At 37.5% G+C, this 20,995-nt stretch overlaps 1 protein-coding gene across 1 annotated transcript in view; it reads left to right on the plus strand.

Annotated features, from left to right (window-relative positions):
• Positions 1-20,995, plus strand: part of col12a1b (collagen, type XII, alpha 1b) — a 75,169-nt gene that overhangs the window by 33,313 nt on the left and 20,861 nt on the right. The window contains 30 exon segments of the mRNA XM_046835739.1: positions 196-328; positions 453-473; positions 862-1,001; positions 3,347-3,476; positions 3,641-3,780; positions 3,912-4,041; positions 4,203-4,342; positions 4,692-4,821; positions 4,937-5,076; positions 5,661-5,790; positions 5,878-6,017; positions 6,188-6,317; positions 7,320-7,459; positions 7,576-7,708; positions 7,816-7,955; positions 8,131-8,260; positions 8,400-8,539; positions 9,300-9,429; positions 10,445-10,587; positions 12,490-12,619; positions 12,747-12,889; positions 14,695-14,824; positions 15,614-15,733; positions 15,967-16,113; positions 16,507-16,623; positions 17,941-18,093; positions 18,206-18,280; positions 19,711-19,850; positions 20,133-20,256; positions 20,555-20,698. Of these exon segments, the coding sequence (XP_046691695.1) occupies positions 196-328; positions 453-473; positions 862-1,001; positions 3,347-3,476; positions 3,641-3,780; positions 3,912-4,041; positions 4,203-4,342; positions 4,692-4,821; positions 4,937-5,076; positions 5,661-5,790; positions 5,878-6,017; positions 6,188-6,317; positions 7,320-7,459; positions 7,576-7,708; positions 7,816-7,955; positions 8,131-8,260; positions 8,400-8,539; positions 9,300-9,429; positions 10,445-10,587; positions 12,490-12,619; positions 12,747-12,889; positions 14,695-14,824; positions 15,614-15,733; positions 15,967-16,113; positions 16,507-16,623; positions 17,941-18,093; positions 18,206-18,280; positions 19,711-19,850; positions 20,133-20,256; positions 20,555-20,698 (3,883 nt within the window).

The raw sequence follows: 20,995 nt of genomic DNA on the forward strand, positions 1-20,995 counted from the left end.
ACTAATGTTTTGAAGATTACCGAAATCAGTATGCTGTAGGTAAAGGAAACAAGTTAGTCATAGTCACTAATCAACCCTTAAAAAGAGCAGGAATTGTAGTTCTCCAGATTTGGAGTGTGATGCAGATTGAAGCAGGAGCTTGTGATATTAAATACCTGGTAATAGTTTTCTAAAACTTAGATTTTGTTTCTCAAGACTATACTGAGCAGCGAGGAGACGTCTCATGTTCTCACCAACTTAGACCCAGACACTCCGTATGATGTTACCGTCACAGCCATCTACCCTGACGAGTCTGAGAGTGAAGACCTGATTGGCAACCAACGTACATGTAAGTTAGATTTACCCAAATGAATGCACAAATGCAAATACATTCTCACTTACCTCAGCTTCAAAATACCTACCTCACTGGTCAAACTGAAATAATGTACTGTTCTTTTAACGTCTTTTTCTAGTGTCAAAGATCATTATGCCTGGTATGTTGTTTTAAACAAGAAAAAATATTGAGATTACATTCATGGAAATGTGCTGGTCATGAAAAGAATAAAAAATTGCATGTGCATTACTGAACGCTAATAGAAAGTATCAATTACATCAATCATCCACCAGAAACACCATTCATCCAACCATTCTGTCACCCATCATCTCGTCATCAATTTCATTAATTGCCAATGTCATTAGCTCTCAGTCTCGGTGTCATTATATGTGCATGTGCATACATAACCTGCCCGGCTCCACTGTGTCCACATTGTGAAACGTAGCTTCGTCACCATCACCATGTGCTTGTCCATTCAGCTTCCAGGACTGAGTGTTGTAAGAATAGCACAAAATGACATGGTTAACCTATGCTCCATCTTCTACCAGCTCCCAATGGACCGCCACAGAATTTGCAAGTTTTTAATGCTACTACCACCTCTCTGACTGTGAAGTGGGACCACGCTCCTGGCCCTGTTCAGAACTACAAGATTGACTATCAGCCAGTGGCTGGTGGAAAAACTTTGTCTGTAAGTCTTTCTGCACCCAGTCACCCCTCATTGCAGAGCAGACCTTATAATCACAGTGTAATGAGCTGCATTTAACCCACTCGATATATCCAGCAGAACTTTCCACATTACTAACACAAAATATGTTTTACAAACATTGTTGAGCCTTATGTTATCAATTACAATAGGGTACCCCCTGGAAACTTGGAAACTCTTGTTCCAAAAGCTTCAACAACACTTGGAACAAAACACTATCTCTGTTAAATGTCTCGAGTCATGAGCAATTTATGTGAAAAGAACGCCGCTGGTGCGATTAAGCTAATTATGTAAATTATTGTTAACTGAACAAAATCCCATCAACAATGCTTTGGGTGCTTATTTGTTTTTTGTTTACCACATTGTGTAAATCTCCAAGTTGGCAAAAACAACAAAGATTTCTTCCCAAGAACATAGTTAGATCATGAATTTAAAATCAAATTGCTAACAGATACTGGGTATCCAGGATAACACTCGCCACTCTCGCCACTTGTTCTGTCATGTTCGAAACCCAATTTTTTAGACAAAGTTTCAAATATAAAAACGCACAACACAAACCAAGAATGGATCCAAATCCAGTCTGACAGAACTAGAGAGGACATTACAGAGGACAACACAGTGGATGACTATGTTAGGAAATGTGCCTAATTTTTTTTTTAACAGTGTTTAAACTTCTGGGTTAAGACAGAATGTAACACACTATCCTTTATTTTATCGTCTCAGTATCTATTTTTATTTCGGTATATTCATATCCATGAGACCTGTCATCCTAAAATAATTAAAATATTTCACTTAATCGGTTGGTAAAAGAGATCCTGTGAGAGCTAATGCCTGAATTTTTTGTTTTCCAGTACCTTTTCTGAGACATTACATGTTGGAATGGTGTGCTTTATTTTCTAAGATTGTGTTGAGAATCATTGCTGGCCCACATTTTGTACTGTTTAAGCTCCACCACACATTAGCCAGGTGTTCAGAGTTTCTACAGGTGCCCAGGTAAATGGGAATTATATCAGCTGCATCCAACCCTGTCTAGCATGGGAGACCTTAAAGGCTAATCTGGAAAACTGACCACAAGGTTAAATAAGATCATAACTATCAAGACAATCCCAGTTGTTTGAAAACAGAAACACTTCCCACAATGGTCTTAAAACAGCTGGAAAATTATGTTTCTGACTCATTATTTAATAAACGCCAATGACGTGAACTTTACAATGAGAGGAACTAAATTGTGGGTTATTTGTCTTTTCACACATCGTTAGTGTAATATTTAGATTATGTCACTGTTTCAGAGCTTACTTTTTCACACAGAGTACATGTCCATTTACAGCTCAAGACTTTTTGCTTTGACCAAGATTATTTAAGAATTTGAACTGATACTGTTGTCCACATTACATAAATGTTGCATACATTTAAATTTGAGGCTTATGATTTTAAGCAGATTGCAGTACAATATTTAAAAGTAATTACTCATAATAAAAATAGTCATTAAGTTAAAAAAAGATTAATTAATAGACATGTCATTTGCCATTAAATAATATAGTAAACAAACAATCAAATCTTATCTTTAATATACAAAAAAATGCTTGCCATGTGAATTAAAATCTTTGACTGTGGCTTGAACTTCTTTATTGCATGTATAAAAATAAACAAGGGACCAATTCACTGCCTCCAGACTCAACGAATTGTGTATTGCTACGCAACAAAACACAGTGCTAGGGCATCTGTGGGGTCATCAGGGAAGAACAGTGGAACGTTTTAGAGTAGCCAAGTCAGTCTTCTAATTTAGATACAATCACTAGATCCACCGAAATGCCTCAAAATGGAAAAGCATTTGGCAAAGCAATGCAATGGAAAATCATGAGAATATGCTTTTGTCAGCGAGCCAAAGACCTGATGTGGTTATAGCACATATGGTCAAATACTAATTTATATGTTTCAGAAACTGTCAATTCAGCTTATGTTTAATCGAGCACATGAGGTCCACATTTCCAAAACACATAAGCCCAGAAATACTCTGAAAAAAACGTGCTGTAGATTTGATTACAACCCATGTGATTAGAATTTGCCTGATAAATGTAAAGGTTGGCTTCAACTTTGTGTTGGACAACACAGTCTAGCTTTTTGTTGCTTCTAAAATCTACTATTAGCCCACAAACTTTATAAAGAGGGTTTAATTAGTGGGGTGTAACAATGCGATGCTGTGACGAAGGTTAGCACCTCATCAGCATGTCGGCCAGTGTTTTTTTTTAGATGACTTGGTTTTTAAAAGGGAGTTCCAATCATTTGTCCAAAGCAAACATCAACTGACTGCTGACATCTATTCCAAACAGACTCAGGTTGGAGGAAAGAAGAACAGTGTTATTCTTCAGAAGCTGACTCCTGACACGGCATATTCCATCACTGTAACGGCTGTGTACCGCACAGGAGAGCCCAAAGACATTTCTGGGCAAGGAAAGACAAGTATGTGCTATTTTATCTTTTCAAGAAAATACGAAAGGTGTTTTTATGATTTAAGGAGACATTTTGCAATTCTTTTACTTAAAGGAGGTCAGATGGGTATATAAATTAGACATGTTTGACAATCAGATTGAGGCTTTAATACTGAAGTGTTTGTTCGCTTCCAGAACCATTAGGTGGGGTGCGAAACCTCCAGGTCCTAAACCCAACCATGACCACACTGAATGTACGCTGGGAGCCAGCTGAAGGAAAAGTAAAGGAGTACAAAGTTATATATGTTCCTGCAGCCGGTGGAACTGAAGCTATGGTAGGACTGGTATTACTGTCAACTTGCTGTTTCTCTTAATGAGAATGGATTTTCTGATTTTGCGACATGAATCATTAAGTAATTTTGCTTTGAAGCTCAGATTGTACATCCATTATACATTTAATGAACAGGAACAGGTATCAGGTACAACTACCAATACGGTTCTGAGAGGCCTGCAGCCAGACACTCTGTACACTGTCACTGTGTACCCGGTTTATGCTGAGGGTGATGGCAGTAGGATGTCAGAAAATGGAAAGACAAGTGAGTTTTACAATTGTTGGTGTTCATTTATTAGCTAGTTACATTTGTAATTTAAAGAGTTGTATTGTGTTCCTTTTGTTTGACTCTATCAAACAGTGACAGATATCCAAAAACCAACATTGTAAAACAAAATAAAAATTAGGGTTTTTTTTGTCCTGCAGGGGCCCTTGGAGGAGTGAAGAATTTGAGGGTCACTGACCCCACCATGACCTCCCTCAATGTCAAGTGGGAACCTGCTGATGGGGTAGTACGCCAGTACAAAATCTTCTATGTCCCTGCAGCTGGAGGCACCGAGGATATGGTGGGGCTCGCCGAAACTTGTTCTGCTTTTGGTTTTGTTTGTTAGAATGCATATTTGTGCCTTATTCGAAGAGTTCCTCTTGGGTTCATCTACAAAAACAAAAAAAATCCAAAACTATATATGTATACCAGATGTTTGGCCTAAACAGATAGATAGAGTCTGACAGTTTTAGCTGAACCATTCAGTCTTCAATTTTCACAATTTTCGATATTGTGATAGACTTTGTAAGCAAAGTATAAAAGTTTCTCATTTCCAGACCATTGATACTGTCTTGCATAAGGATATGCAATTATGCTGTGAAATAAGTTGAAATGCAATTCTGGTTATATTTTGGTCATTTTCTGAACAGGAACAAGTTCCTGCAGGAACAACCAACATTGTACTGAGGAACCTTCAGCCAGACACTCCTTACACTGTGTCAGTTTTGCCAGTATATCCAGCTACAGAGGGTCGCCGCCAGTCTGAGAATGGAAAGACCTGTGAGTATAACATTATTGTCATCACAGTGCTCTTGTTGTTTATGATCGAATAGTTTTTAAAAGTGACTTATTAATCCACTGTTCCTTGTCTTAACGATTCGTTATCACTTTCCAGTGCCTCTTGGTGGTGTTAGGGGTCTCCGTATCACTGATGCCACCTTCACCACACTGACAGCGAACTGGGATGCTGCTGACGGGAATGTTCAAGGCTACAAAGTCATCTACATGCCCACAGATGGAGGCCCTGAGCTTGTGGTAAATCCTGTTCCGGCTTTTTTTCTTTCACATCACTACAATGTTGACATCACACATGATGACAGGAAAGGTTTTCTGACATGTGTAATGTAAGTGCCTGGCTTAAGCCTGCTGACTGAGAAGGCTAGTCTTTGTTGTGTTCCAAATGGTATTTTCACATACAAAGATGAAAAGGTTGCTGAGATTTTAAGTCCTTGAACTTGAGAGCTCAAATCCTCTTTGACATGCCAGTGTTCAGGATCACTTGAAGCAACTCAAGTGTTACAAGCATGCCATTTGGAAATGGATATTTGACATTTCTATTTGTATGCCAATGTTCAGGATTGCTTGGAGCAAACCAAGTGTGAAAAGGATACTATCTCAAAATGCAATTTATTTTTCAATTGCCTTGGCATTTGGCAATGGATCTTTCAGGAATTTTTACAATACTTATTTAAAATTGGCAGGCATATACCATGAGGTTTGAGTTAGAATTTTTAAGAACAGAGAGAAAGAGATCAGTTGAACATGAACTGTAGTTTTTTTTTTTTTCCTATTTCCAAGCTTTGCCAGCATGGTAGAATGTTTTCTTTTCCACTTCACAGGAACAAGTATCTGAGAGCACCACTTCTTTTGTGATGAAAAGCCTTAAACCCAACACTCTATACACGGTCACTGTGGTGCCTGTTTATGCTGAAGGAGACGGACCACAGCTCTCTGATAAGGGCAGAACAAGTAAGTAAATATTCAACATCCAATATTGGAGGGCTGTAATCTGCTGATTATGTTGAGCAAACTTTAATACAATTAAATTGTTCTCAGAACCTCTGGGTACTGTGAGGAACCTGCAGGTTACAGATCCAACTATAAATACACTCAACGTTCGCTGGCAACCCGCTGAAGGCAGCGTCAGAGAGTACATTGTCATTTATACCCCTGAAGCTGGTGGTGATCAAGAAGTGGTAAGACATCCTGATTTTTGTTGAAATATTTTGAACTCTTTACACTTTATCAAAACCTGATGGGAAAAAGATATTCCCATATTTTCTCAATGATGCTTATTTTCTAAAATTCTACATAAATAACATTTATGCAGCAATTAAAGAATGGACACCTAATTGTGTGTGAACAGGAACAGGTCCCTGGGACTACCACCTCCACCATTCTGAAGAATCTGCAGCCTGACACGACGTACACTGTTACTCTGGTACCTGTTTACCATGAGATGGAAGGGAAACCCCTTTCAGAAAATGGAAAGACAAGTAAGATAATATAAGATAAGATACGATAAGATAAGATATACCTTTGTTCATCCCACAGTGGGAAAATTTCTGTGTTACAGCAGCAAAAAAAAAAAAAGTGCAAATATATATAAAAAAGGAGAAACATGACACAATGTATAAATACAAAAGTAGAAAAAGAGACCATGAATAGGTAGTTACGCTATCAAACATATTGCACATCTGTAATATCGCACGGTTTTAAATGATTTTTATTGCACATTTATTGCATAAAAAACTTTGTTATTGTTATTATAGCACAGTTAAACAGTAATAACAGTGTATATTTTGGTAACTGGTTTACTCTGTAAGTCACAGATTGGATAATAAGATATATTAACTCATTTCCACTGCTGGTACTGCACAGGAAAATCTAAAATTTTTTGTTCATAAGGCTTCTGTTACATTAGGAGTTCATTTCTGGCCTAAAAAAACTGGAACAAAATAATTGCAATTTTCTTTGACAAATCAGATCCACTAGAATTGCTGGCTGGTGCAAACCTCAAGCTGCATTCAGGGTGTTGTGATTTTAGACTTTCTCAAAATTATGATACAATAATATTAGATTTTATTCATATTATATTATATAATAAATTAATGCTATATATAACAAGAAGAACAGTCACAGAAAGTGCTTTCTGGGGTCTGATCTACAAGGTTACAGCAGGTCTCTGTCACACAACTCCATGGTCCCTTCCTAGCAAAACCTTATTGATATTGCTATTTTTTGTGGGTTTCCTCTGGGTTCTCTGGTTTTATCCCCTCTCCTAAAAAAACATGTTGGAAGGAAGATTTGACTACTGCCCCTAGTTGTGAAGGTGTGCATGCATGGTGACTCACCAGGGTGCATTTTGATCTTGTGCCCAGTGTTTCCACTTACTGAAAATAAATAAATTAATCTTCATACTGAAAAAAAACGAACAAAAACACTTTTGCTGAATTTTGAATCCCCATAACCTTATTATAAAACCTTATTGTCACCAGAACCACTGGGTGGAGTTCGGAACCTGCAGGTAACTGACCCAACTGCAAGCACACTGAATGTACGCTGGGAGCATGCAGATGGAAATCCTCGCCACTACAAGGTTTTCTATGTAACACAACCAGGAACAGAGGAGAAAATGGTAAAAACCAGATGAACGTTTTCTTGCCTGTTAAAACAAATCTATCACTTTATTTTGTATTAAAACTCGGGCATGTTATAATATATACTTTTTTGCTTATTCTTTATTCCCAACAGGATCAAGTTTCTGGTAGCACTACCTCCACTGTTCTCCGTAACCTAGATCCCAACACGGTCTACAAGGTTACATTATTGCCTATTTATGAACAAGACGTGGAGGGTAAACGCCAGTCTGAGAATGGAAAGACAAGTGAGTTCAGTAATGTTTTAGGGTACTGGGATCAGTGATGTCCTGTGGTGGGTTCGGATGGTCCAGTTTGCATCACATTAGTTCATGTTGTCCTGTGTTTTATACAGAGCCTCTGGGTGCAGTGAAGAACCTTCAGGTGACAGATCCTACTGTTAACTCTTTAAGGGTGCGTTGGGACCCAGCTGATGGTGATGTTCGTCAATACAATGTCTATCACGTGCCTACTGCTGGAGGTCCTGAAAGCATGGTATGTAGTCACAGCATGTATGCAGTTTGAAGTTAATAAAACCCCTGACGCAGGGTTCGAACGTTAACCTAACTGATGACGCTAAACAATATGACATACCTTTATTCATCCCACAGTGGGAACATTTCCATGAAAGTCTGCTTCATAATACCTATTCTGCAAACTTTTTCAATAGACTCAGGTGTCTGGAGTTTCGACTAACACAGTTCTCAGGAACCTACAGCCTAACACAGAGTACACAGTCAATGTGGTGCCAGTGTATTCCGATATGGAGGGGAAGAGACAGTCAGAGAAAGGAAAGACAAGTGTGTATCAGTCATTTCTTTATGCTACATATGCATTTACATTTAAGCATAACATAATAAGGCTTTTACAATTAAAGCAAATATGTAGTTTTTGATTCTGCTCCAAACTTATGACAATATTTTAAAATCTTTTATCAAGAACCTTTGGGTGGAGTGAAGAACTTGCAGGTAACTGAACCAACTACCAGCTCCCTGAGAGTGCGCTGGGAGCCCGCTGAAGGAAATGTGCGCCAGTACCGGCTCTTCTATGTCCCTGCTACGGGAGGCGCTGAGGATATGGTGAGATATGTAAACAGATTTCTACATTTGTCTTCTTTGCCCAATATGCTTTACTTCATATTTGAGACTTCTGTACTGACAAGCATTAACTATACTTCAATTACAATTAAACATTAACATGAAACATTTTTACCAAATACAAAAGTGTTAAATGTACTCTTTAGATAATAAATCTATGACTAACAACTATGGTTAGGATATAGAAGCAAGGAAACACTTTTATTTGGGTGAATTTTTAGTTATTAAAATAATTTTGCTAATAAAAACTTGTCAACTAATTGCAGAATATTTATTATTTAGAAATGCCCATTGAGAACTGGGACAAAATCTACAATATCTTAAAGTAAAATATTTACAAAATATATATTTTTCACAAATTTCAATAAAAGTAAAAATTAAAAAAAGTAAAGGTATTAGGAGTTTTCTCCAGGTACAGACAAAAGTTAAAACACTTTTTTTATTTGGGATATTAGGAAGTTATATTATGAATACTGCCAATCTGAATTTTAATGGTGTGAGAATGTGTGTATGCAACATAGGCTTCTGCCTATGCCTATACAATGAGACTATGATATACAGTAAGGTTCAACTTTAATGGTTAATAGTTAGTAAAGTTCAGTCCCACTTTAAGACAACCACCGATATGCATATATTACTTTCTCATACAAAAAATACCAACCATTCATTTCTTACTTATAGATTTTTCGAAGTTCTACAGCAGTTAATTTATTTTTAATATACTTGGCTCATGTGTTAACAGGAGCAAGTATCTGGAGGAACCACGAACACAGTACTAAGGAATCTTCTATCAGATACACTCTACACTATAACTGTGGCTCCTGTGTATCCTGAAGGAGAAGGCCTTCGGCAGTCAGAGAAGGGAAAGACACGTGAGTGGTCTGCAAGAAGTTCCTCATCACTGTTTGTGCATCATGATGTATAATAAAAAAAATGGAATTAGCTAGGTTCTCTGTGCACCAGCACATTCTGTACTTTTCTTTAAAAACGGAAAAAATAACGTTGTGGAAAGATTTGGTTGGCTTATGTTTGTTTGCCTTGCATGAGCCTGCACGGTCTGATCACTCTCAGCACACTGGCCTTATTTTTACTCGGCATGTCATGCTTACTCAGCAAATCCCCTGTCTAGAGAAGGCTGATCGAAGAGTTTGTATTTCACTGGAGCATGAATGTATAACAACTCTTCAGTTCTCTCTAACACCCTTTTAAGCAACATTAACAGCAACAGGGAACTATTTCTGTCTTCCCAAGTCCCTTAGTGACAATTACAATCCAATGATTTACAACACTACACGATCCCCTAATGTATCATACATTAATGCAATGTTTGCCAAGTTCTCCCATGTTTTACTTATTAATATCTGAATAGCAAAAGTTATTATGCTCGATTTACATTGCATAATGCTGTATGTGGATGTTGAGTGAATCCGACACAATACTGTACTTGTCCTCAATGCCCCAGTGCATGAAGAATTTAGAACTCGTGTAGATGTTGTGGATATTTCTCAAATTGAGAGCGAATATAAAGCAGCATTTGTTTATAACTAGATCATGTTGCACTGAACTAGAAAACCAAAGGCACAGCTGCATCAGTTTTAAGAACCAGTACAGTGTTTAGCCCAACTGTACCCACCGGTTTGTGCATTCCCAGAATGCATGCCATAAAAACCAAAATTACTATGTCTATTGCTTAGTTCAGCTTTTATTTTCTAGCTTTATTGCTGTAATGATTGCTATATAGATCCTGTTTCAATTTGTCCAGCTCTGGATGCCCCCTTCTCTCCCTTTGCTCTAAATCTGCTTAAAGTTTAAACTCCTACTTCAGACCTATCGTCTTTGTATAAAACTAGCTGTATATATTCATTTCTATGCTGCTCTTCCCCGCAGTTCCTCGTACTCCACCAAGGAACATCCAGGTTTACCGTCCCACACCCAACAGCCTCAATGTCCGGTGGGAACCAGCCTCAGGCCAGGTGCAGCAGTACCGTGTAGAGTATGTGCCGCTTACTGGAGCCCGACCTTCTGAATTTGTGAGTTTATTTCTCATTCTCACTCTGTTTCTCTACATTCCATGTTCTGGCAAATTACTCAAACACAGTGTAGTTTATTAGTTTTCAGAAAACCATAGTAGTAGGTTATTCAAAACGATACAGGTTAACTATTAAGTGACTTGTCACGTATAAATCCCACATTCTGTACTTTTCTTTCTGCATGGATTCACTGATGTGAACTTTGAATTAAGCAACAAACCTAGAAGAAGCTTTAAACGCATTAGAGAAACATACCCCAGACACATCTGTACAAGACATTCTTAAACTCTATGTTCGGCTCTGAGTGAGAAATAACGAGGCTTGGTTTGGTAATTAAAATATTCTCTGGGTTTTGTTCTACCAGAGGACACATGGATTTGCTTTCATTGTCTCATGACTTTTCCAGAGCCTCCATGCTTATTGCTTTGTACTTATACAGTTCATACCTAGAGCAAGGGCCAAATTTCTGAATCTACTGCCAAGAACACTTACATTTAATGTGATTCCCATAACATTATTAGTTTCTGTTCAAGAATACACTGTGTGAAAAAGAGACAAAGTGAGTGCTAATTTTAAATGTTAATAATAAACAACTGATATTAACTTAAATTATATGTAACTCAGTGAAGTCTGTATTGCTTCAGGCTGAAGAATGAAGAAATGACTCATACCTCAGAGATTTTTACTCTGTCTGAGCCAAGTCTGGCGGTTGAAATCATACACTTACTACTGTAATCTTGCTATTCAATATTGATCATAGAAGAATGGGAGAAATGGTGTGAAATTTAGCAAAGGATGAATCTGAGGCCATGACCTAATTCCCAATAGATTTTTTTAGTTTATTGAGCTCTCACAGTAGCTCATACATTATACTAAGTTCTCAGTCTGTCCTGATATTATTTGTATTAAAACAGAGAGAAAGGACCAGCTTCCAGTTTGTCTTTTTTCTTGAAGGTAATATGAAAAAGAAAAACACAACCTGTCATGTTATTGAAGCACTCAGAAAATGCAAAATCTTCTTTCTTGAAGATTCCAATAGCAGGAAACTTTAAACGATTGAAACGCCTTCCAAACATATGATTAAATGTATTTTTTAACAAGCCTAATTAAAAAAAAAGCTGCATACAGGTTTTAGAGCAACAAATGCTTTCATCCAGAATACGTCTTTTTCCTTGCATATTTGAGCAAGACAATGCTAACTGCATACTGCATCTATTACAATAGCATAACTGTTACAATAACTGGCCTGCCTGCCTGCAGTCTAGACCTTTCACCATTTGAAAACATTCAGCTAAGTTGTATTAGCCCTAGATCATGTGGATTATTCGTTCTTTTTGGATAAGTTGTGAATAGAAAGATTTGAAATACAGTCAGCACTATAGTTAGAGTTGCTGTTATAGAAAATGTATTCAACAAACCAATTCAGAATTAAACAGAGCAAAACTTTTAAAGAAAAACATTTAAAGCTAAAGTGCACAACTGCTTTCCCTGTGATGCAGTGATTCACAAATTAAAATAGTTCTTATCAGACGAAGTGATAATCCTGCTGGTTGCTGACACGTACAGGATGGGATTCCCCACAGCTGTGTAACCCCAGCAGCAGATGTGTTTAGGCTTGAATGGGGGTGAACCCCAGGTCTGCTCTCACCAACAGCAGCCATCCAAACTGTTATGTACAGGAGAATGCTATCTAGCATTTAACCCTCTGGCAGCTTTTGTTTATATTACACATCAATGTGAAGATGTCCTTCTTCACCGCTAATCTAAACAGAGCTTTAATGATGAGGTCATTATGTATATTAGCGCGTGCCAGATTAGTGATGTTCACAGAACTGTTTTAAGTAGGATGCACTTAAGCATGCTCATCTGCATGTCATCTACATGACGATCTTTTCTGTAAAGGTCTTGGTTCCAGGAAACATCAACAATGCATTCCTGGACCAGCTCGTCTCTGACACACCATACTCTGTCAGTGTCTCGGCAGTGTATGCCGATGGAAACGGACCACCGGTCAAAGGAAACGGAAAAACACGTGAGCTACACTTTATGATTATACTGTCAACACAGGACATGACAGAATCGCTTATTTGTTATGCATGAAGTGTGTTTGTGCATCTTAGTGTGTAAAGTATGTTAACAGTGAGCAATTTCCTTTCCAGTGCCACGTGCTGGGCCGAGAAACCTTCGTGTGTTTGACGCCACCACAAGCACACTGAGTATTGGTTGGGACCATGCTGAAGGACCTGTAATGCAGTACAAAATCTCATATGCGCCAATGACAGGAGACCCCATCACTGAGTTTGTGAGTATTTACCTAGATGGATTATTCCAACAGAAATCATGTAATTCTGTTTGCAACATTTCACTTACAATATTCATCAGTAACACCAAATACTATACAAAGTATCTTAGAATGTGTAGCCTAAACTATTATAAATCCACATAAGTCACACAAAACCTTATGGAGCTTATGATGAGTAATTACTCACAATATTTTAGTCATTTGCTTACACTTTATCAAGTTAACCACACAAGATGCCATGTTGCTTAAAGTTAGTCTCTGACTATTACAAAATGCTGACACTTCAAAGCTGCTAAACAAACAAATCCTTACAGACGGTTCTCAACTAATGCAATAAAATAAACCAATGACCTTGCAGAAAAAAAATTTATTGTCAAAGCTACTGTCTGATTCAAAACAACAGAAGTTGGTCTGAATACTGATTTTCTGATTGGCTGGAAGGTGTGCTTTTAAACTCCTGGTAATTCCAGTCAGTTAAATCACTGTTCAAAATCAATATGTTGCCTTTAAACAGTTGTTCCAACACTTCCAGTTAGTTGCATTTAAGAGTGAGACATCTGATGTACAGATACAAGTGTTGCTCAGATGCAAATTTATTTTCATAATTATTTTTTTATTTATTCAAATAAATGTAATATATAAAGTAATTAGCAAAGAATTGGCAAAAAAACATTTCAATCTGTTTTGCAATGCAAATGTTGATGACAGCTTTAATTTGTCAGTGCTGGCAAGTCAACATGGGTAAGCCCCATGCAAGGTGTGTGTTCACAATTTTAATGCACTTCAGTTAAGGTGGTTCTATACTTCCATGCCATGCATTAAGATTGTATAATACATTCCTAGTCATGGATTTTTTCCTTAAATATTATTGACCATGTAAGAATTTGTAAGAATCTCCAACACTATGACTATGTTATTGTATGTATCATTGCAATGTATACAATATTAAATGGTGCAGGCTGTTAGTGTGTATGTTATCAGTGCATTTTTGAAGTTATAAATACAGGTTATACTGTATACTGAGATTTTATTAAACACCATGACTGCCTTTAACACAATAATTGCTTATACTCACAAGCTTAATATAAGGATTTATTACATTAAAGGCTTTATAATAAATGGTTTAGAAAGAATGCTTTATACTGTATTTTTTAAACAAATATATGTGCTGATGAAATATTGACTGTTACAGGATGACATATAAAATATATCAATGGAGGTTAAAAATCTGGTCACATCACTCATATTTTACCAGCTTTAGCCATAAAAAAATTTGCACATTATATTCCTAATGCATTAAATTAAGAAGGCTAATGGAGGCCAACCTGACATCATGTGTTAAGCCCAGTGAGTGAGAGTGAAAGCAGAGAATGTTATTCTCCCCGACCCAAGCAGCTGGTGTTATGTCATTTCAGCTCGTGTTAGAAACGGCCGCAAAAGAGCGGAAATGAAACGATTCTTTTCAGTGACTCTTGAGAGAAATGATTATGGTTAAGACAGGAGATCTCCAGGGACAGACTTCATCCTCTAATTTTTTTTTTCTGGCTAAATCCTTGAGCTTCTGAGTGGACCTTTGTGTTGGTGACTGCATGCCTCAGAGATTTGTTTGAAGTGGGGTTTTATCACTGCTCCCAATCTCTCTATTACTGTGTGTGTTTGGCAACAGATCATTTCATTTTCATGCTCCACATACAATCGCTAATGGAAAGCAACAGCAGGTCACTTTGCTCAAAATTCTAATGGAATCCTAGTTATGGATGTTCTTTTTTTATGAAAACCCTTCTAAAATTCATGTTTGTCCACAGACTGCTGTTCCTGGAAACAGAAACATTGCCATCCTCCAAAATCTGCTGCCTGATACTCCTTACAACATCACGGTACAGGCAATCTATGCTGATGGACAAGGAGGTTCTTTAGTCGGAAATGGAAATACACGTAAGTGACACTGAAACTGCACAATTTTCCATTTCATTAGTTTTTTTTGTTTAAATATTTTACTTTGTTAAATAAAAAATTTTTTTATTGCTAATTATTAGTATAAAATATTTGGAAAATCTGTCATGAGTCAATCAGCTGATAAGATATAAACAAAAATTGTGTTAGAGTTAGCACATTAATATAAATCTGTTATATATAGAGTTCCTAGGTAAGATATTGAACTAGTTCTTTTTCATGATAAGAATATTTTTAATCCTGATGATTCACAAAAAAGACAGATTTGTACAAGCACTGTCAAAGGCTGGAATTTGTCCCCATACAATTTTGCGATGCTTTTAACGAAGAAAAATTTGCTCGTAATTCTGCAAAAAACCTTGGTTGCAGAACATCATCTCTTTGAGAAATTTGTGACAGCTTCTTCACTAATTTCGATAGGGATGCATGGTGCTTTTAGAATAATAAATGTCAGTCGGAGTCAGTTTTCTGTTGCATATATTGGCATGAGATTGCATAATGCCTGGCAGTTCATAGCTACCTTAGTGCAACCACTGTGAAAATAAAATAAACCCAGTCTAAACATGCATATTCCCCATTAAAGCAGCGTAAACATGGTGCAGAAAAGAAAAAATCATGTGGGCCCGATCAGTAGCGTCTCTGGCATGCCAAGCCAATAAGGATTTCTTTACCCAATGGAAATGAGTCATGCTTTAGTGTGCTTTCACTGGGAAATTGGCGGAACGGATTCAGAACTGAGGTATTCCTCTGCTGTGTATCTTGGACCAACAGTTGGCCTACTGGAGCCCCGAAACCTTCGTGTGTCAGATGAATGGTACACCCGTTTCCGTGTAGCCTGGGACCCTGCTCCAGCCCCAGTGCTCGGATATAAACTCGTCTATCAACCCACAGGTACATTTCAGTTTCAGTTGCTATCTAATACCATGTACACAAGAGTTGTCATAATGTAATATATAAACATTGAAAAAAACTAAAAGAAACACCCCACACCTACCTTGCTAATAAAAAGTTATTATACAGGAACATATAAATATCTGTAAGTACATGTTCATAGATTAAAAACATTCGAAAAAATGTTTGTAAGTGTCATGTATATATTTTTTTTGGTCCTGTGGGATTTCCAGACAGGGACGAGACACTGGAGGTGTTTGTTGGCGATGTAACCTCATACACTCTTCACAACCTGCTACCTGGTACAAATTATGATGTCAAAGTGTTTGCTCAGTATGACTCTGGTGTGAGCGGGGCGCTCACTGGACAAGGAACAACACGTACGTGCCTGAATGTTATGTGTCTTTAAAAGCATATCATTGTATTCAGGAATTAGACGCACTGCAGTACAGTAAATGCTATACTGGTATTTCCATACCAGCAGCAGTTATGGCAGTTTTAAATTGGGCAGTGACATGATGAACACAGCTTCATTGTCTTTTTTGGAGTGATGGTGTACCATGACTCTGACCAGGACAAAGTGATAAAAATAAATATTAATGAATGACTGCCGAATTATAAACTGAAAACAAAAAGAAGCTAAAACTTGGATGTATAAAGATGAAAATACTCACAAATATTTAATACATTAATCCAAAGAAGCAGGAACCCATGAATAGCTGGAAGTGCAATTTTTCCAAGAGAGATAATATTCCTACTTTCTGTCTGCGCAGTCTACCTCAATGTGACCAACCTGGAAACATACAATGTCGGCTACGACCAGTTCTGCGTCAAGTGGACACCTCACAGAGGCGCAACTTCTTACAGGATCAAGCTGAATCCTCTGGATTGTGAGTCACACAAACCACTTTAACGTGCATTTCGATCATGTCCAGATCATTTGGTTTAATCTACTCCCCCCCCCCCGTTTGTATAAATAGTTAAAGTTGTTTGTCAAACGTTGCCGTAGTGACCCGTCTCTGTTGCCTTGTATTGTGTCATTAGTCTCCTGGAATGACAACACGTCAGTCGCCTGGGCCGAATGTTTATCCTCTGTGTTTTTCTTAGTTTATTCTCCGTAGAAGGACATATGTAGAATAAACTCGACCACCAAGTATTAACTGATTCAGATGAGCTAGAAAGTTTGGTGTCTTTCCTTAAATCCATCTGGTTTTTATTCACACATAGATTAAGGGTGCTTAGTAACAAAAAAATGCAGGATATTGGAGGATATGCTCATTCTCTGTCTATTTGGCAAGTTCCTCAGAGTTAAACAATGAAACAAAGTGCTAGCATAAGAACATGCCAATATGGCTGAGAGATTAAAAAAATCAATTCAGCACAAAGATTTCAGATTAATAGGAAACACACAAGGTCAGGAGTTTAATCAGCATTTCCTCGCTATCACATACAGTTTTACTAAATTATAATAATAATACTAATGAACAATACATGGTTGATCATAGTATATGATGATGAAGAGTTAGGTTTAGATTAGATTAGGTCGGTGCACAGTATGAGTTCAAAAGCGAGGGTGTACATGCGAGAAATTACTCATCATACTATATGATCAAATAGTATAATATTTAGACAAAATGTATTATTCACAAATTAATTATGTGAAAATATGAATGAAAAAAGTTTCATATAAAGTATGAGTACAAGAGTCAGTCAATGTTGAATTTCACTTGGCATATACTTGGCAGTCTCGCTTATCCATAGTGAAATACAGTAATCGCAGTTATACAGCTGAGCAATTGAGGGTTAGGGCCTTGCTCAGCAGTGGTAGGCCCTTGAGCTAAAAACGGCGCACAATTAGAAGAAAAAATATTGATCATGTGACCAAAGATTAAAACAAAAGTAACGAGCCTGGTTTAAAAATGTAAGAAGTAGAAAGTATAGACATTTGTGTAAACAATGTAACGAGTCTTATGTGCTTCAAACTGTTGGTTTATGATTTAGAGTGTTTGGTGTTTCCAGAGAACTATGGAATCTAACCTTATAGAATGTGCTGTTCTATGTTTTTTTATTTTATTTTGAATAAGAATTAAATAGCATGGAAGAAAACGTTACTAAAACTTGTTATTTATTGTCTCTACAGTGTAATAAGTATTGCTGTTAATGAGCTTTTATCAGTCATAGTTATTTTGTCTTGTCTGATGTTGCAGCATCTGCTAAAGGTCAGCAGGAGATCACCATCACAGCTGGACAAAGTCACTACTGCTTTGATGGCTTGAGTCCTGATTCTTTGTATAATGCTACTGTGTTTGTACAAACTCCCAATCTGGAGGGACCTGGAGTCAGTGCCAAAGAGCGCACATGTGAGCATCATAGCCTTTCCACTTTTATATGATTGGTAACTCGCATTCTTTTTGAAATAATCTTATGATTCAGGAAAAAAAAAGCTCATCATATTGGGTTTTTTTCTTACAGTGACAAAGCCAACGCCAGTGCCAACTCTTCCTCCTACTCCTCCTCCTCCACCAACCATTCCTCCTGGTTGGGCAGGTCAGTATTCTCTAATACTCAGTATAAAATATTAATAAACTGTATGCTATACAGGTAGATTTCAGTTATGTTTGGAAGAAAACATTAGGAGTTAAGGTGGGTTTGGAGCTTTGTCAATGGATAGAATGATATGATGTATAATTCTAAACTGCTGGCTATGAGCTTCCTTTACTTCTTAACAATATGTGCCTAAAGCAACAAAAGCAAGGTTGGCTGACTCATGCAATCATGGAACGATTGCATAAATGTACTTTAGCTTGAAGTGTTCTTTAAACATGCATGTTCAAAGCCACTTTGCCCTGAGATTAAACAGACAGTTGTCGATTTAGCATTTGTCTGAGCCGAACGTGGTCAGAACGAGCTGTACCATGTCCAAGATGGATGAGCATTTGTCAGGATCGAATATCTTTGTAGCGTGTATGGAGTGTGTAAACAACGTCTGGTGCGACAGCTAGTGGAAATGAAGGTAGTTTGCTGGAGAAATGGATGTAAAAGTCGGGTCCAGATGGAGTGGTAAGCCTCATATAAAGCATTGTAAATAAACTGTTGTGAATGGACAGAGAATTAATTGTGTTAAAAGACAGACGGTTTTGCAAAATGTCTGCATGACCTAACAAGTGGTTAGATTTCGGGGAAAAATGTGATTACTACTTATCAATCGTTTTGGGATTCACATTGAAAAGATTATAGTGAGTGTCCTGGAATGTGAAGAGAGTGAGAGTGAGAGTGAGAGTGAAAGTGAGAGAGAGAGAGAGAGAGAGAGAGAGAGAGAGAGAGAGAGAGAGAGAGAGAAGCTGATGTCAAGCTGAGAGTGTTAAAAATTACTTTAAGCTTTTGGACAGGTGTAATCAGTATCAAATTAATACTTAGGTCACCAAACCTGGTCTAAGGAAAATGAATCTTATTTTTATTTTTTTTTTTGAATTGACAAACCTCAGCTCTACAATAAAGTCTTTTTAAATCTATTTTGTTTCCTGAATCTAAGATTTGCCCACATTTAGTTACATGCTGGAAGGCATATCTGTTTCCACTTCATGCATGTTGCTCAGATCAGGTGTTAACAGGGACCAGGATGTGTTTTATGCAATTGGAGAATGCACGCAATGGTGTATGTGGTTGTATGTGGGCAATTCTGAACTAGTGCATCAGGCAAGAATTATCCCTGCAAATCTTCTGTACTAAAAGAGCTATTAAATATTTCAGCGTATCCGGCCATCAAATGCTCTGCCACACTTGTTTGTTTTCACAGAAAAGCTTGATCGATTAAAGTACTTGCAACACATAGTGTCAATGCCTTTGTTTGTAAAAGTTTTTTTTTTCCAGAATGCCTGACTCTAATTAGAAAGCACAAACTGTGTAGGTCTTTTTACGAAGGAGCCTGAGTGATGAAATGTGGCAATGAATTGGAATGACTTGTTTTTGTGCTTTAGTCTGCAAAGGTGCCAAGGCAGATGTTGTGTTCGTCATCGATGGCTCATGGAGTATCGGCGAAGATAGCTTCCACAAAGTACGACAGTTTATCTTCAGTATCATGGGAGCTTTCGATGTCATCGGTCCATCAGGAATGCAGGTATGGACAAATATTCCAGGAAGGCATCAAGTCTGAAACGGTACAAACAGTTTTCAAGGAAAATCTAAAACCAAATGTTTCTTCTAGAAGCTCTGGATTAGTTGCATCCACATTTTAGATAGATAGATAGATTATTTATAAGCATGTATAATTCAAGAATTAACTAGAAAAGGTCGTTTTCCAAAACTCAGTTGTATTCTTGAGCAATTCTTAGGTGAAAAAAAAGGATGTTTTGGATTCGGATTTGCATGTAGCGAGGATCTTCCTGTGTTTGTCCAACAGGTTGGTTTTGTACAGTTCAGTGACGATGCCAGGACCGAGTTCAGACTGAATACTTACAGTGACAAGGGCAGTGCTCTGTCAGCGCTGCAGCTCATCCGCTACAAAGGAGGAAACACGAAGACAGGTGCTGTGTATCTTCCAGTAATCATCAGCTACACTATTACACACTACTTGTCCTATCTGTCCACAGTAGTCCTGAAACCGTGATCTATAATCGGAACGCTGACATTTTGGTTTATGGCAAAACAATGTGATGACAAGCTAACATTATTTCACTGCACCCTTTTACCCCTGAGACGATGAAATGTTGGTTTTGATGACTTGTTTGCAGAGAAAACATTTCAGTCACTTTTTTTTTCATTCAGTAACTCAATAGTCTTGAAGCTAGTCAAAAATTCAACATCTGTGTACTTGCTGTGTAGGCATGGCTCTGAAATATGTGCACGACAAAGTGGTCACTTCAGACACTGGAATGAGGAGGAATGTCCCGAAGGTGCTGGTGGCTGTAACTGATGGACGGTCTCAGGATGAAGTGCAGAAAAATGCTGCCAAGCTGCAACATGCTGGTATGGCCATTAAATTACGCTGACAACCCAGATTACCCAATTCTAGCCTGAGGCATTGCAAGATACTAGATATGAGTCTGGTTATTATTGCTGAAAAATGTGATATTTAACAAGCATTTTGTGGTATTTAAGGTGGTTCAAAGCCCATTTTTTCAAAGATTAATGTGTAAACTCTATCTTGTCTTGGATAATGTTTAAATTCAACTGTATTAAATTCAGCAACTGTGAATATTGACTCTTTCAAAGAATATATGGTTGTAACACGATTCTTCTAGTGTTCAATTCAGAAAAAAAACA

The sequence above is a fragment of the Silurus meridionalis genome, chromosome 23, assembly GCF_014805685.1.
Source record: "Silurus meridionalis isolate SWU-2019-XX chromosome 23, ASM1480568v1, whole genome shotgun sequence".
In the NCBI taxonomy this organism is placed as follows: Eukaryota; Metazoa; Chordata; class Actinopteri; order Siluriformes; family Siluridae; genus Silurus; species Silurus meridionalis.